Source organism: Bombyx mandarina, chromosome 22 (genome assembly GCF_030267445.1).
Source record: "Bombyx mandarina strain Sakado chromosome 22, ASM3026744v2".
Lineage (NCBI taxonomy): Eukaryota > Metazoa > Arthropoda > Insecta > Lepidoptera > Bombycidae > Bombyx > Bombyx mandarina.
In genome coordinates, this window is record NC_143228.1 from 1,469,954 (window position 1) to 1,488,627 (window position 18,674).

Consider the following 18,674-nt stretch of genomic DNA (forward strand, 5'->3'; position numbering starts at 1 on the left):
TTCCATACAAATATGAGCTAACTTGTACGCTATCGAGAACGTTAAAAAGCTCACACTAAGCACACAGTAGCCAAAGGGGATGTGACTCCGGTACGTGCGGCGACGACCCCCGCGCTACCCGCGCCCGCGCATCTATCGCACCCCCTAGTAGCACGCGCCAGACTCTGAAGCGGCAAACACGCGTCCCCGATCGATATCAGAACTGACAAACCGAAAGTCCCATGCCAGTCGGCCACTCAACATTAAAATATGAATTTTTTGTCGTAATGAAATGAGGTTTCTAGTGAACCGCGTAGGTGGGTAAGTTCTTCACTGCTCGAAGTAGCCTTGTAGCCTCTTATTTGAAGGATGGGCCATTCGCCATACACTAAGGTAGACAGCAGCAACAGCGTTAATCCTTCAGAACTGCCCATTAATCTATGTATTGGGTACGCTACACAGAACTCCACGACCTCTCTTAAAAGCTCAGGCTTAGATAAAAAGATTCTGCCATCACGGGTCTCCAGTTTCATCAGCCGACTCTGCTCAGAGAGATCTCTTGTATACACCTTGGAGCCGTTGTTTCACCCTATGTCCTTCTTAATACGCACGGTATTAAAACGGCGTAGACCTGATTTAAGAGACCTTGAGACCTATTTGTTGAGCTGCCAATATTTACACGAATCTTCTGAAATCAGCAAAACCATTACGGGTTGTCCTCCCATGAGCTTAAGAGGAGGGTCTGAGAAATTTTTGGTTCTGTTTGTACTATGGGTCCCAAAAACTTTGGAATGGATTATACGTACAGCATAAGCCCGTCGTTATAATCGTCCGCAGATCCTCTTAGGCAATTCAAACGGTCTTGAAGTTCGAGCTGAAAGTGCCCAGGAGTTTGAATCTGAGTGTTGGACGGAGCGTTGATCTCATTAGTCTGAATCTCTCCAGCTTGATATTGAGATTCAGTGTCGCTTGCCATTCAATTATTAATTTTAGTTTGAACCGTATTGATCACATTGATATCATTGAATATTTGCATTTTGTCATTTGCCATTTAGATATTTTTAGAACCCCCTGCCACGCCGTTACCTTGGCCGCTACTGTAGTCAGAAACAGCTAAGCTGCGGGGGCTGGGCGGCGATTTTGTTAATTGCAGCCAAGTCGGGTTGCCATAGTAACCACGCTTGGCATGCGGATTGGCGATTGCCGTATGCTGTTATAATACTCGGAGAATGTTGGTGCCCATTCTCTGGAGCATCCCTTAGTCGCCTCTTACGACACCCATGGGAGGAGGGGTGGTGTTATTCTTTTACGAGGCCGACACCACACGGCCTACATGACAATTATATTTTTAGATATCAATAAAATATAGCTTTTGTTTTTTTTTTTGGTTTAAATGAGATTTTTGCATAAATGTTACACTAAACGACTGATGTTGCAACGCTACCGCCGCATGCTCGTATTCTGTCTTTTTGCATTGAAAATTAAGCCTTGCAATTGTGTCACAGGCTCATTGGATTCCCACTGTTACCATTGTCCTGTCTTACTAGTTTTTTTATAATGTTTTTATTGCTTAAATGGGTGGACAAGCTCACAGCCCACCTGGTGTTAAGTGGTTACTGGAGCCCATAGACATCTACAACATAAATGCGCCACCCACCTTGAGATATAAGTTCTAAAGTCTCAAGTATAGTTACAACGGCTGCCCCACCCTTCAAACCGAAACTCATTACTGCTTCACGGAAGAAATAGGCAGGGCGGTGGTGCCAACCTGCGCGGACTCATAAGAGGTATTACTACCAGAATCTTAAATATTATAATATTGATGAATGATTTCCAAATATTTTAAAACATTCACTGTTCCTTTTAATCTTTTTTTGTAGACCTTTAAATTACACACAAAATTTTTAGATATATTTATCTTTCAAACATCTTTGATATAAATAAATTAGCATCTTTTCATGTGGTATTGAAGCCAAAACGTAAAAATCTCATTCAGAATTCAGTTAAATTTGTCTTATCCTTATGCCCTACTCGTACTTGCTGCCCCAATTTATTATAAATTTTGATAATCTATACTAATAAATCTACAGTGGTTTTTACGGATGTTCCGTTATAACTACTGAACCATGCATCCAATTGACTTGAAACTTGGTATCCATGTAGAAAATACATGTACTTAATGGATAGGCTAATATTTATATGAGTGTTGGACTCCCTACACCAGTTGCAGGGGCGTTAATGATGAGAATCTTTGTGGCGTTGAGAAATAATAATGTTAATTTTAAATGCCCAGCGAAGCGGACGGGTACAACTAGCCTTGGCTAAAAACCATTAATAAGGTATGGTATTTCATGTTAAGATTAAAAAAACGATTCACAATTTATGATAGGGCATAATTATTGTATTTTCATGTATACAATCGGTCACTAAGTGATTTCTCAAAAAGAAGAGGACGATTTTCACTGTTTGCATTCCTTCCATGCATTGAAGTCCACTTCGGGCAATTCGTCGCAGCTCACCATCTTATTTCTGAAAAAAATAAAACGAATAATAAATATAATCATCTTTCTAATACGTTCTCTATAGCTATTTTATTCTGAAAAACGAATGATAAAGTAAAAATACCTATATAATAATGTACCACGCAAAAAACGGCCCAGTATTTGAAGGCTTTTAGTGTTAGGAAAATTTTCGGTCAAGGAGGCCCTCATTTAAAGTAGTCAATATCTTATTAGTAAGATTGGTGAATGATTATGGATGATTTGGTGTTGAATAATATTCTAAGCGCATATACATGACATCCCCGCCTATCTACATAGCGCCCTCAAGCAATTATACTTCTATTGGTAGGTAGATGAACTGCAACCATGAGGTCGCAGGAGATTACTGCATGTTCACTAGCTGTAACTGAAGCCGTTTTGAATTTCATCCATACTATCTAGAAGTCCTTACAAGATGTACAGTGCACAGATTCTTTCTATTCGTACACTCTTGACAGAGTGGTCGTGGTCATGCATCAGTCGGATCCTGCGATACCGATGATCTCGCGATGCGACGCCACCTGGCACGGTATTTCGCAGAGTGAGAGCAATTGTTTATGTTGGAGTGAGTCACAGATTTTATGAGGTCGGTCCATCGTGTTGGAGATTGTCCGCGAGATCTTTTGCCCTCGACTTTCCCTTGCCCCACCAACTGCTCAATGGAGTCCTCATCACGAGTGATGTGCACAGATGTAAAGGTAATATTTTCCCCGTGCTGCGAAACTCTGGGACTAACACAGCCACATGGCTCCCTCAGCGCTACCATATACCATGTTCCTCTTGTCCCTTAGCAAATAATAGGTTCGGGAAAAAGTTTTTCGCATTTTTTAAGAAAATTCACAACATTTTTTAATATATTTTATTTACATTTAACTAAGGTATGTACGCACCATTTTGTTCGATAAATTTTTGCCATTTTGTAGGTAGGGACATGATCCCATTGCTATAGAAATTTTGGGGCTTCTGATCATAATACCGCAACAATTGGTTTTGGCAGTCCTCTCGTGATGTTAACCTGACACTGCCTATAGAATTCTGAAGAGAAATAAATAAATACCACGAAAATTTGAGTGAAAATGAAATGTATACTCACCTCTCACTCCTTACAAGAAAAGGATTTTTTGTGATTTTAGTGATGCCGGGTGCTACACGGCACAATAGTTTGCCCATATTTGAATTTCTTATCTGAGACAGTTGTTCTGAAACAAACCCGCAAAATTATAATTTACGTAATTACCGGTGGTTGGACTTCTTGTGAGTCCGCACGGGTAGGTACTACCGCCCTGCCTATTTCTGCCGTGAAGCAGTAATGCGTTTCGGTTTGAAGGGTGGGGCAGCCGTTGTAACTATACTGAGACCTTAGAACTTATATCTCGAGGGAGGTGGCGCATTTACATTGTAGATGTCTACGGGCTCCAGTAACCACTTAACACCAGGCGGGCTGTAAGCTTGTCCACCCTTGTCATTAGCCTATAAATTTTCGGCACGAAGCAATCTGATACGAAAGGTGGCGTTTTACAATGTAACCGAGAATTCGTGCTCATCTCTTCAGGTGGGTGACATACATTTATATGTATATTTATAAAAATGAATTGCTGTTCGTTAGTCTCGCTAAAACTCGAGAACGGCTGGACGACCGATTTGGATAATTATGGTCTTGAATTATTTGTGGAAGTTCAGAGAAGGTTTGAAAGGTAGATAAATGTGAAAATGCTCGGAATTAAATAAAAATAACAATTTTGTTTTCCCTTTGATGTGTCCCCCGTCGGACGGATTCCTTTTGTTTGTTTTAAGTTTATTTTATACAAAAGCTTAGGTCTTTTATTTATCGATTGAGGCACTACAAAGTCTACCGGGTTAGCTAGTAGTGAATAAAGTCATTGGGCTGGAGTTAGCCCACTGAGTTTCTCGCCGGATCTTCTCAGTGGGTCGCGTCCGATCCGGTGGTAGATTCTGCGAAGCACTGCTCTTGCTAGGGTCAGTGTTAGCAACTCTCCGGTTTGAGCCCCGCGAGTTCACCTACAAACGTTAGGGCGAAACTGAAATAGCCTCTCAAGGCTATCAGCATAGGTAAAAAACAAAGGGCTGGAGTAAACAATTAATGTTAGATGAGCGGCGACCTTGTTCAGCCATCTATTTCAAAAAATCTGTCAACGTACGTGTAATAAGCGACTTACCTATATATAAACGGACAGAAATCCATATTTTACTCATAAAATCTAGCACAGTCGAGTTAAATATTTATAAAAAAAAGGAAGTAAATTTTATCGAGACATCATTAATATTAATAAATTTGACTTCGCTTGTTGATTATACGATATATTCTCGATACGGAAATATGTTTCGTATGCTAATATATCTTAACATAACAATAAAATAAAATGAGTAATACTGTATTTTTTTATTTCTACGAATGTGGAATCAGTCTTAAGGCCCGTTGTTAAATGGTGACCGGAGCCTATCAATTGCAAGCTAACATCCATCCTGGGACATGAAGACGGGATCTCAACAGTAATGTGTGACGGTTGTCCTACCGGTGTATCCCGAGCCTATGACATGTCCTTCTTAAAACGAGGCTTGTGGAGTGTATTACGCAGTGCTTGGCTCTGCCCCTGGCATTGCTGATGTCCAAGGGCGACGGTAACCACTCACCATCAAGGTGGGCCGGATGCTCGTCTGCCTGCTAGGGCAATATAAATATATTATTATGGTCACGTTATTTGTATTTTACATCGGACCGCCACCAGTGGGTCTGAGGTGATCCAAGCTTCCTTCAATCACAGTATATCAGACGCATTAACAATGCGTATCCAGAGATGTAAGTTTTTCAGAGTTGACTGTACCTCTGGTATTACTGATTTCCTTTACCCGATGATCATTCACTATCAGGTAGTCAGTATGCACGTCTCCGAAAGCAATAATAGATTAATAATATCCTCACCTATTTGCTTAAGCAAAAACTCATGATATAACATTTCGATCTGAAGGACACATACAAAGGTAGTTATTAAAATGTAATTGAATTTAAATCTTATATGCCAAGCACGGATGTTCTAATCATATCGTAGTGTCTATGGACTTTGTTATCCTTTTAACCACATATGACCCATCATCTACCCATCTTAGTGAAGTTTCTTGTCAGAGAAACTTTTATTAATCGTCTTCATATTTCTTAGGTGTTTTGTTGGGCTTACCAAGTGTAAAAGCGTATGGTCTATTCCGCCTCTCATACCAATGCCTATCTGATTTTATGCTCCGCAGAAGCTGTTCCGCCATCAGGCAGTATAGGGTGCCCGGGACACTCCCATCCTTTATTTTTCGCTCAGACCATAGCCCAGGCATCAGGTCTACGTCTTGTGCACATTTGTAAACTCTTCTAAGGCGTTCAATTCTCTGTAATTAAAGGATTTCTTAAATTAATTTTATTCAATGTAGTGACATTACTGTCTGTCATGGTGATTTTGCAAAAAAAAAATAGAAATACATAGGACCATTCCCTTCTCACCTTTGCTAGGTTTTATAGGGATATAGTAATAGAGAGATAAGAATAATAAAAAATATACATATACAAATCAACAAAAACTGAATTCCCAAACTATGCATAGTAGAAAATATCGTTAAATTAAAACCACACAAAACTTTGAGGTATGGTTGCAAAAAAGGGCAAAAATAAAGTAAGATCAAGTTAAGATATCTAAGCGGCATTAGGCAATACCAAAGAAAAAGAAATAAGATTATAATTTAGATCTACTCTCTTCACTCCGCACCCACTCCTATTCTGACACATTATCATCATTATCAATAGCATCATCTACCACAATTAATTATTGCAGATACAATTTTTAATCTAAACTATTTAATCTAAGATGAATTATTTTTCTCGACAATTCCCAAACGCCATTACATTATGAGTGTGCTTAGCACATAGCCACATTAAATAGCTTTCGAATTAAAATTGAGTTTGAAAATTTAAGCTTATAATGTGAAGAAAAAGACAGAATTAGAGCTCACATCTTCATCCATCACTTCAAGAAGATCCTTGAAGGTTTTGAACTTCTTTTTTCTGCATACTTCCAAATAATCAACATATGGAGCGAATCCAAATAATCGTCCTTTTGCTACATCCGCAGCTGTAATGTCGAATGCATACTGCAACCCTCCCAAGCCAACTTCGGAGATCTACAACAGGTTTGTTCGTTATATTCTGTTTTAGCACCAAAGAGGTGAGCTGGTGTTTAAAACACTTTAACATGAGCAATCCCGATACAAAGCAATATAAAATTTTATGTCGTAACTATAATTGAAATAGTTTAGTTTTCTTGTTTTGCAGATTAGTTCATGACCGATTTTACGTCAAGCGGTTACCGGAGTCCTTCTTTAATGTGAAAAATGACCATTATGAGATATGAGACAACATACAGCTGTCTTGATCTATTTTATATCAAGTATTTAGGTAAAATGACTGCCAATTTTTGCTGGTCCATACAATCATTAGAGAGTAAATAAACTATTCGCTTTAATGAGTATATTTTTAACTAGACTTGAATCTTATTTTTTATAAAACAAAGAACCTTTATATGTCACTATTTCCTACAACGTAAATGATAATTCAGGTATTTTAAAAACTACCATAAGTTTAAGTCCTGACGTATGCAGTCTTTTTGAGAACGTTTATAGCTATTTAACTAAGCCGTATGCGCGTATTTTAATACCAACATCAGGATCCACAGCATGGTCCATAAATTTAGAAGTGGACTGCAAGAAACTACCACGAGCTATCTGGGCTTCATGGTCATTTTCAGGGAAGTATGCTGTTCTGGTGGTCAAATTGACCATAGGGAATGTCTTGAAGCACTTGTAGTTTTCATCGTACAATCTAGAATTAAAAGATAATGATAAATAATCCATATATCAGATGCATAATCCATGTATTTATTTATTATAAAATATTTAAAAAAATATAGCTAAAATAATAACCAAATATGTTTCTACAATCAAAATCACATATAAGTAGAAAGTGAACAGAGAAGAGAAGTTTAGAAATTTAAATTACAAAAAAACAAAAGCAACACAATACGCACATATATTTTTATACAGCTCCAGCTATCTTAAGACACTAGGTCGACGCTACATTTGTATTGGAGGTCAGTAATACGCAAGATGGTAGTACAAAGTCGTCCTAGCTGATAATACGACCCATCATTACAAACTAAATAATACTCGTAGGTAGATATTACGACAACTTAGTTACAACTTACAAAGGTATGAAAGCATCTGGGATCTAAAAGGTTTCGAGCTTATTGTATTTGTAACCATCGATTACACCATGGACCAAACCCCAAATGACATTGTTCATAGATTTCACTATTGAAGGAAAAAAAAACCTTTTAAAAAAACCGTTTTCGCAAAATTTCAAAATTTGCGCAATTGTTGAAGGTAGCGGGCATTCTGAGCCTACCCAGGCACATATCTCTGACCTGTTTACTTTTGCCGCCAAACATTCACGCTTTCCAGTTTAAAGTCTAGGAAACACAATAGCAAAGAGAATTGGACCTTGTATTTCAAGAAGCAATTGTGTGAGGTGAGCATGTGTATGGTTTCCGGCAATCAGTGGACGATATGTATCTTGTCCGCCAATTGAGTGTAATAAAATGGAATGTCTGAAATCGGGTCACCGTTCTAATATGTGTTAGCTTCCGTAACCACATACTGCTAAAACTTACTCAAGGGTCGCTTCTTGTGCAATGTGAAACCATCGTAGCACATAAGAATACTCGTCGGACATTTGTGGTATAATCTTCTCATCATAAACGTCTCTGTAGCCTTTATGTTTTGATATAACCCCGTCTTTTATCAGCCTTTCCGTCCCTGAAAATAGAAGTTGTTGCGTAGACTTGTTAATTCCTTGTTTAATTAGAGAATTCGGTGTTTTGTACTCAAAATGTATATTTTGCTTTAAGGACCCGCTTAGAATAATTTCAGCATATCTTTTTACTAAAACAGTACCCATCGCCGAAGTAAAATTCATCCTTCTCTAATGGAGTTTCCTTTCCGTAATGAGAAATCTAGCACTACCTAAATTGATAAATAAATAGTGAATTCCTTGACTTAGATGTCTTTCGGGTTTCAGACCGTATTTCCCTTTGAACTAAAATAATGTTTACTTTAACTAAAAATACTATTCAACAAAATGAGATAAAAATTGTTATTAATATTTAACGACAACTTATGAACGGTGACGAGCATAAAATAGCCAGTTTTTAAAGATAAATATTGATAAATTACAAGAATATTCGCAAGCCTGTCAAAGACCCTAAATCTGCTTACGTTGAAGCTTATATTTTGCATTTATGAAAACTTACCAAACAAAAGAGGCAAAAATTGATAGTAATATATTTGTAAATAACCAGCTATCAGAATTTCTCTCGTCGTGTAGAAAATTTTATTGTCATCCCAACAGGGATTGATCTTCTCCAGATTCGCGGCCACAACGTTATGGAGTCTGTAGAACCATATGTGGAATATGTTCGAGCCCATAACGCCATTGGGCACTAAAAGAAAATGTGATAAAATTTTACCTTTCGTTTAATATCATTAACTAAGTAATACCTTGTTTCAATTAGTTCATACATTATGGGACATAGCATGTAGAAAAACACATTTAAATAAATTACTTTCTAGTCTCTAATTTTTTTTCCTACCTAGCTGAGAGCCTTGAGAGGCTATCTCAGCGTAACCTTAACTAGTAGGTGAGCTCACGGGGCTCAATCCTGACGACGTTGCTAACACGAACCCTAGCAAGATCCGTGCTTCGCAGAATCTACCACCGGATCAGAAACGCGACCCACTGAGAAGATCCGGCGAGAAACTCAGTGGGCTGTGTCTGAGGGTTAAATAGTCTCTACTGTACTACTCCAATCTATTTTATAAACTAAATTTATTTTATCTTTGCAAACTCTTTCCTCCTCTTTTTCCCTTCTCCCTTTCTCCCTCTTTGAATTTATTCATCAAAGACGAGTTTAGAAACGGCTTCCACAGTATTGTGGCGTTTTAATTAAAATCCGATTTTTTTGGGCAATTACTAGTATTTTTAATACGCTTTTATTAGCTTCAGATGTATGTATGTTAGTATGTAACGGAATCTTTGAACATGATTTTGACCCCTTTCAAAACGTCGTATTAACTCGATATTTGGTATACTTATTAAGGACCAATGACAAGTCAATATTTAAAAAAAAAAACTGAAAAAGTTGAAATTCAACTAAAAAATGAAAAATAAATAATAGTTTAAAAAAACTAACAAGATACGCTGTTATAGAAAATCCTACTAAAAATAGAAAATTAATTTTAATAAATTTCAATTGAATATAGTGTAAGAAAAAATGATGTTATTGTAGAAAAAGCATGGGTTGCATGGTATCAGTAGTTATAAATATTTTATGAACAGATATGAGTAGAAGGGTTACTTTGATAATATCCTGAAAAGCACCCCGTGCTTTTTTTCTTTTTTTTCTATTTTTTAGTTGGATTTTCTATAAAAGCGTATATTGATAGTTTTTTTTAAACTATTATTTATTAGTATTAATAGTTATATTAATAGCCTATGCAGATAGTCCCGAGCCTCAGTATTGAGGAAACCGAGGCGAGAAGAAGAAGATAGGTTCCACTGCCCTGTCTAAGCGCTGACTACTTGTGTAGGCCTACAACACATCCTCCTACTAGCTAATGAGTCTATACTATTTACAGCACTCTACACCTACTAATGCTGCGAATCATTCGTAGTTTCAGTCTGAAGGATACCCGGATTCGTTTTTCTTTATGGCTTAGTGGGTGGACGAGCTTACAGCCCACCTGCTGTTAAGTGGTCACTGGAGCCCATAGACACCTACAACGTAAATGCGCCACCCACCTTGAGATATAAATTCTAAGGTCTCAGTATAGTTACTACGGCTAACCCACCCTTCAAATCGAAGCGCATTGCTGCTTCACGGTAGAAATAGGCGGGGTGGTGGTACCTACCCGTGCGGACTCACAAGAGGTCCTACCACCAGTAAATTGATTTTAACCTAATCTGATTTTAACCTAATGTCGTAGGCCTTATATCAGACTATACACTCTAAAATTTACTACAACTACGCAGCTTCGAAATGACAGTCAAAACTTACAATACTTGTGACATAATGTTTCTTTTGGCTTCTGATTTGCAATACAGGATCTTTCGTTTCCTGATAGTGGGTAACTCAAACCGTTCACTAACTCAACCATCAATCTACCTCCTTTGTACTCTCGGAAATCGTTGATGCCTCCAGGTATGTAATTGTAAACATTAGACAAATCAAAGAGTGGAGTCGATGGTAAAATCTAAAAACAGAAGAATAGCATCGCAGGCTCAAGAATTGCATTTCTATACTAATATCTATACTAATATTATAAAGAGGAAAGATTTGTTTGTTTGTTTGTTTCGAATAGGCTCCGAAACTACTGGACCGATTTGAAAAATTATTTTTCCATTAGAAGCCGACATTGTCCCTGATGAACATAGGCTACTTTTTTTTTATTTTTTTTTATTTTTTTGGTTTCATGTGTGTTTTAATGTTTCCGAAGCGAAGCGAGGGCGGGTCGCTAGTATTTTATAAAATACGTTTTCATTCTGGTTTTTGACATTTTTTTCTTGTAAATGTAAGCTAGTAGCGTTATAAAAGCAAACCTAATCAATAGAATTTCCCACATCCCTTTTTTTTTGTTGCTTAACTGGGAGTACGAGCTCACGGCCCACCTGATGTTAAATGGTTACCGGAGCCCATAGACATCGACAACGTAAATTCCGGCACCCACCTAGAAATATGAGTTCTAAGGTCTCAGTTTAATAGTACAATGGTGGTACCTACCTGTGCGGACAGTAAACAGAAATAGGCAGGGTTGTGGTATCTACCTCACAATTTTTCTTCAATAATTATTCCTCCCTCGTACACAGATGCGTCCAAATGATATTAAAAAGTATTGCATCTTGACCGGGTGTATACCGCCAGCCTGACTATTCCCGGATGAATAAATTTTAATTTTCTTATGGACAGTTATATTACAATATTATTCAGATGTTGCCCACTAAGTTTCTCGCTGGACCTTAACAGTGGGTCGCGTTTCCGAATCGGTGGTAGATTCTGCGAAGCGCTGCTCTTGCTAGCAACCAGTGCTAGCAACGTCCCCAGATTTGAGCTCCGAGAGCTCACCTACTCGCACGGTTACGCTGGCATAGCTTCTAGGCTATCAGCTTAGATAATAAAAACGAAATTGATTTTGACCTCATATGTCATGAGCTCATAGGGACTCCGGTAAAAACTTAAAACCGGGTGGCCGTGGGCTCGTCCGTCAGTTTGAGAATAAAATTAAATAATAATAATAAAACTTCATACCCGGGAAGGCGTTGTTTTATTACTTCTGCACTTGAAATATTGAAAGGTGTAAGGACTGGTTAGGTTCATACATCGAACGTTTGAGAACCGGTGGACGGGGTCATTCTCGTAGATCAAATTCGGGGTACACTCATCGTCGTATTTTCCTTTTTCCTCACAGCAATACGTTTTTCGTTTGAGATAATTAACTTAAAAAATTGTAACAATAAAAAAAATCATAAATTAAATCAATATCTTGTTACGATTAGAGTCTAATAGAAAATATGAATTGTTTTAATATTAATAAAACATTATTTGGTAATGACGAAATAAACGGTATAAATGTTAATAAAATACCTAATAGAAAACCTCCCTCTTTTTGGGGAAGGTTTAAAAAGGTTACACTGTACTCATTTTAGATAATTTCTTCATCGAACTAGAGTTAGTTCGGCGAGAAAACTAGCCCATAGAAACAACTAACTTAGTTTCTCGCCTGATCTTTTCAGTGGGTCGCGATTCCAATCCCCTGGTAGATTCTGCGAAGCACAGCTTTTACTAGGGCTAGTGATATAAAATTCTCTTAGGTTGAGCCTGTGAGCTCACCTACCCGTCCGCGCCTAGCTGCAATAAGCCCCTAGCCTACCAGGGAAGAAGTAGGGAAATGAAATTAATTCATTGACATAAATATATTTATTTATAAATTTAGCTTTTTGGTTTTAAATACACAAGCCTATTTATGCAGCACAGTTACGTTCTGCACAGACCAAGGTATAAGTCAAGATTGTGATTGCATTTCAATTTCTTAAAAACTAAACGAATTATTATTTTTAAATTAATAACTTACTAACATCCTGTACGCTTCCAATGTCGTTGAACATGAACAGTACAAAGTACGTGACCAATTGCGTGAACTTCGATGACGAAGCCTTGCCTTCTAACAATGTCTCATAGCGTATAATTCTGGGTGGTTTTAATTCTTCATTCGTACCACATATAGATTTTCGGTTTCTGTAACCTAAAAAAAAGCATCATTTCAAAGATTAGCCCGCTGGGGTGTTGATTCTTATAATATTCTTTAACTTGGCGATATTAGCTAGCGCTCCGGATAGTAATGCCAAGGGTCGTGGGTTCGGTTCGCACGTCTGGCAAACGTTTGTGTGTCAATAAGTTTGTTTGCTCTTTGTCTAAGTATTCTCTATATTTGTCTATCTATATGTTTTCTATATCTATATTATATTTATATATTTAGATATTATGTGTGTGGATCAGTCTCTAGTTCCCACAAGTGGAGGGTCCTAATTTCCGAGCTGGTTGCTTAGTAGATTAGCAAATTAGTAAATAAAATAAGTAGTAAATTTGTAAAGTTGTTTTTTTATGAGCGAGGGATCGCTTGTGGCCCGGAGGCATTTCCGGTTTCACCAAGAGAGGTGGGCGAGCAAAGGCTCAGACAGGAGGGGTGGGATTTGCTAACAGCTGCCCGAGCGCCTCCAAAGGAGACCTAACAACTCAAGAGCAACTGCTACGCGAATGAATCTACTGCCGGATCAGAATCGCGACCAGGTGAGAAGATCCGGCGAAGAAACTCAGCGGGCTGATGCATGGGTTAGGTTGTACGTGGAATTTTTGACGTGACAACGTCTTATAATTCTATGGATCCGGCTGCACGCACGAAAAAACATGACTCATTGAGGCGTTCCATTTAAGGATTGAAGTGCAAGCGAGAGCGCGCAACGAGCGACAAAGAGGCTAAATCGGCCTCCTCGTTCGGCAGCGTTCGACATCTGTCTCTCTCCTACTTGAGTGAGCGATGCATCCGCGTGGACAGCTGCTATACAATAATACATTTACATGTTTTCGTCAAGTATGAAGTTCAATGAAAAGTGAATGTGGTGTCAATTATCCATACAAAATATCTATCAAACAAATAAAATTAAAATTTTATTTTGAAAAATGAAACCATTCCATCAATATTTTCTTATGACGTTGTCACGTTGAACTATCGTCAGTAAACCGACTTTACAGACAACCGATTTTTTGTCGAGTTCGACTAATACGGTTACCGGTGTCCCTAAGCCACTTCCTAGCGTTAGAGCTGAAGACAATTGTAAAAGTTTTAAGGTACCATCAGAATAAACAGGTGGTAGGACTCTGTAAGAAGGCGTGTGAATAGCTCCGCGCTGGGGGTTCTTCAGGTTGTTACAGGAGCCATCGATCCTTCGTCTTTCATTTGGATCGCAAGGCGCGATTTCATTTGTACACATGCTGAAATTATAAAATATGTCCAATGAAAATTACAAGCCTTCATTAAACTATAAAGTATTCAGTAGTAGCAGATATGTTTGGTATTTTTTTTTTATATGAAACATCTGTAGCCGCACGTAAAACCGATTTCTGGCGTGGCGACGCGTCGCCATGCGCAATCGACTGTGCGATTCTCTCCCACTCGATCCGGCGTTAAGCCATCTCTCTCGCTACACTGAGCTCGGATACCTATAGTGTATACTCCGTAGTGTATACAGTGTTGTTTACTACAGTACACATAACCTGTGTTTTACTTGAAAACAAATTATTTTTTCGTAATATTGTATTTTATCATTAAAACATATTTATCCTATCCTATATATGTCCTATCACAATCTGTTCTTTTCTGTATATTACTTTTACAAAATAATGTCGATGTTTCACTTCTGCCAGGCGTCCCGTGACGGCTCACATTTTTTTTATTGCTTAGATGGCCGGACGAGGCTACAGGCCACCTGGTGTTAATTGGTTACTGGAGCCCATAGACATCTACAACGTAAATGCGCCACCCACTTTGAGATATAAGTTCTAAGGTCTCAGTATAGTTACAACGGCTGCCCCGCCCTTCAAACCGAAACGCGTTACTGCTTCACGGCTGAAATACACAGGGCGGTGGTACCTACCCGTGCGGACTAACAAGACGTCCTACCACCAGTAATAAAAAAAGCTTATAATAAGACCGCTTCCGAGGTCAAAACGGCAATAAGCTACCAATGTCAACGGTAACTATATTCGTTTAGCACAAATATTTGTTTAAATTAATGTTCTCTACAGTAAAGGAGTGATATCATGTAGTAAAAAACATCCTAATTACTGATACAATGTATACTAATTAATTAATTAATTAATTTAAGGCTCGTTTTAATGGTATTGTGGCACGTGCAACTGATTACTGTACCACGATATTCGGGTTTGATACCCATACCGAATCTGAATCTAGGTAAAAGATATCGGATATACCAAGTCTAGATGCAGTCGTTAAAATGGGGTTAGGCTTGGACGTTGGTTGTTGAGCGACAGAAGGTTTTAGTCGGATCGACTCCGACATATCCCCGCCATCCCCAGTGGAGGCCGGAAGTCCGGCGATTTCCTCCTAACCAAAAAAACAAACCGTTACGTGTAAAATGGTGATAGTCGATTTAGAACAGAATTGAGATTTAGATATAATGTCTCGATGTGAGCCGTAAGCTAGGCAGAAATACGATAGGTGACGGCAATGGCATACAGATCGACCATGGCTTCCACGTGATGTTAACATTTTTGTGTATCATCGTGGGCTGAAAGATCCGGTGTATTTATATTAAAGTAGCAGCATATGCCACTAAGGAATATGGCTTTTTTTTATTGCTTAGTTGGGTGGACGAGCTCACAGCCCACCTGATGTTAAGTGGTTACTGGAGCCCATAGACATCTACAACGTAAATGCGCCACCCACCTTGAGATATAAGTTCTAAGGTCTCAGTATAATTACAACGGCTGCCCCACCCTTCAAACCGAAACGCATTACTGCTTCACGGCAGAAATAGGCAGGGCGGTGATACCTATCCGCGCGGACTGCCTAGAAGTACCACCAGTAAAAATATTTTTTTTTTACTTTCTGTTTGGTCCAAGAAAATTTCATCAAAATCAGTTCAGTTAATTCGGCTTTTAAAAAAGAACAAGAAAAAGCATGATGTCGAAATAAACGAATTAGCCCACGTTCCGCGTACTGAGTTGTTACCGGAGTGAATGCCGCCATCCACTTTGATACATGCGGTGTAAATCACTGCTCTTGCTAGGGCTAGTGTTATGAAATTCTTTCAGCTTGAGTCCGTGAGCTCACTTACCAGTCCGCACGTAGTTGAAATTACCCCCTAGCCACCAGCGAATAGGTAAAGAAATGAATTTTTTCATTGAAATAAATATATTTATTGACATATAATATTTAGTTTTATGGGTTTAAATCGAAATCAATGGATTTTCTTTTGGAATATCCTTATATCTTACCACACTGCCATACACCTACCTTGTTGTGCCGTACTTATCGAATTGATTCAGCTGCGGTCCAGTAGCTGGTCGCCCACTGAAGCTGTCGTATGTGACAGCATTCACCACTCCAAACAGGAGTAGAATCCAAAACATTTTGACTGTTTCAAATTTTTATCAGCACTACGTTTTTATAACAATAGTCTTTATGCTAATTACTTATTTCGTGGTTTTATGAGCGTTTTAATTACATAAAAAACATTACTATCTTTATACTTTCGTACTGGGTGTGCGTATCTAAGGTAAAAAAACCATTTTTATTACATTTTTTAAACGTTGATCTAGAAAATTCGTCCCATAACTAAAAGTTGTACAGCAAGTATTTTATCGAAGACAATAAAATTAAATAGTCTTCAACAATACTCTAATAGTGAACATTTCCAAAGCGGGCTTGGGGACCCCGTAACAGTACTCATCGAACTCGACAAAGTTCGACGTGCAACCTAATCCATGCATCAGCCCGCTGAGTTTCTTGCCGGATCTTCTCAGCGGGTCGCGATTCCGATGCGGTAGTAGATTCATTCGCGAAGCAGCTGCTCTTGAATTGTTAGGTCTCCTTCGGAGGCGCTCGAGCTGTGAGTAAATCCCACCCTCCCTGGTTGAGCCTTTGTTCGCCCACCTGTCCTGGTGAAACTGAAAAGGTCTACGGGACGCCAGTAATCCTTCAGACATGAAGGAAGGCCATGAAGTCGTCGTGGCCTAAAGGATAAGACGTCCGGTGCATTCGTGTTGAAGCGATGCACCGGTGTTCGAATCCCGCAGGCGGGTACCAATTTTTCTAATGAAATACGTACTTAACAATTGTTCATGATTGACTTCCACGGTGAAGGAATAACATCGTGTAGAAAAATCAAACCCGCCAAATTATTATATAATTTGCGTAATTACTGGTGGTAGGACCTCTTGTGAGTCCACACGGGTAGGTACCACCGCCCCGCCTATTTCTGCCGTGAAGCAGTAATGCGTTTCGGTTTGAAGGGTGGGGCAGCCGTTGTAACTATACTGAGACCTTAGAACTTATATCTCAAGGTGTGTGGCGCATTTACGTTGTAGATGTCTATGGGTTCCAGTAACCACTTAACACCAGGTGGGCTGTGAGCTCGTCCACACATCTAAGCAAAAAAATAATAATCTTTAATATGCTTTTTGGAAGAACCCAAGAAACTTCCGCCAGCGATTCCGCCAAACAGCAAGACCACGTCTCTAGCGCGGACCGCCGAGATTGGAGCCTTCGCGCTTGAATCATTTCTCCGCCGGGGCGCCGTTCCTCCCTATAGGGGGGTTGCTACGCTACGCGTGATCTACGGCGAGCACCTCTGTCTCCAGATCTCAGGGTAGGGCCCCGACGAGCACGCCGCCTCTGGTGGTAGGACGTCCGTAGCAAAATTAAAATCATTCATCCGGGAATGGAATTAGGTTGGCGGTACACACCCAATCAAGATGCAGTAATTTTTAATATAATTTGGACGCCACTATGTATGAGGGAGGAACAATGATTGAAGAAAAATTGTGAGTCTGCACCGGTAGATACCACCACCCTACCTATTTCTGTTTACTCGACATCATGTGAGTCCGCACGGGTTGGTACCACCACCCTGCCTATTTCTGCCGTGAAGCAGCGTTTCGGTTTGAAGGGTGGGGTAGCCATTGTAACTATACTGAAACCTTAGAACTTATATCTCAAGGTGGGTGGCGCATTTACGTTATAGATGTCTATGGGCTCCAGTAACCCCTTAATATCAGGTGGGCTGTGAGCTCGTCCACCCATCTAAGAAAATAAAAAAAACCTCGCATTATCTATTATGATTACCGTATAAAATAAAACTGTTAAAAAAATTAAACTAATACCTTATAACGTAATAAAAAACAAAACGATACATATATAATCAAAAAACGGTGGTAAAATTTTATTTCAAGTCACCGTGGCAATTCATTTATTCAATTTAAATTACGTATTAACACGAATCACATTATGCTAGCTTAACGTCAACTCGATTGTAAGTGATCTCAGTTGGCCGCGGACTCTGCAATACCTTAACAATATTACTTTATTTAGTATAAATATATTATTATTATATTGGAACGAAGTTCCTTATGGGACAATGCGGAGGGGTACCCTAACCGGGAAAAAACGTCCGTAACGTAAGATTTTTATGAGTAATGCACACAGTGTACGACTTAAGTTTGTAATAATGTACAAAAAATATCATATTTTTTTATCATTCATTGACCTCGATCTCAGAGCGTTCGTTTGCGCAAAACACTAATTAACTCTTATGCAAACAACCGTGACTGAAGTGTACCACAATAAGTTCGCACGTTACCGAATGACCGTGGGTTGTTGCGAAACCTCCAGTTTTCTTTTCTTTATACCTCGAATAGAACTTAAAATTAATATTTTTATAATAAGGAACTTCGTTACTATCCGGTGTCCCAC

The 18,674-nt window shown here is 38.9% G+C and overlaps 1 protein-coding gene across 1 annotated transcript; it reads right to left on the bottom strand.

Annotated features, from left to right (window-relative positions):
* Positions 1–2,401: 2,401 nt before the first annotated feature.
* Positions 2,402–16,612, bottom strand: LOC149500278 (immunomodulatory peroxidase). The gene is made up of 12 exons (XM_089736595.1): positions 16,218–16,612; positions 14,034–14,173; positions 12,756–12,926; positions 11,933–12,120; positions 10,685–10,880; positions 8,882–9,070; positions 8,243–8,387; positions 7,236–7,395; positions 6,531–6,698; positions 5,714–5,912; positions 3,613–3,718; positions 2,402–2,508 (listed from the first exon to the last, which is right to left on the bottom strand). Exons 1-12 carry the CDS (start codon positions 16,331–16,333, stop codon positions 2,439–2,441), a joined length of 1,848 nt encoding a protein of 615 aa, XP_089592721.1. The 5' UTR covers positions 16,334–16,612; the 3' UTR covers positions 2,402–2,438.
* Between the last annotated feature and the right edge of the window lie 2,062 nt (positions 16,613–18,674).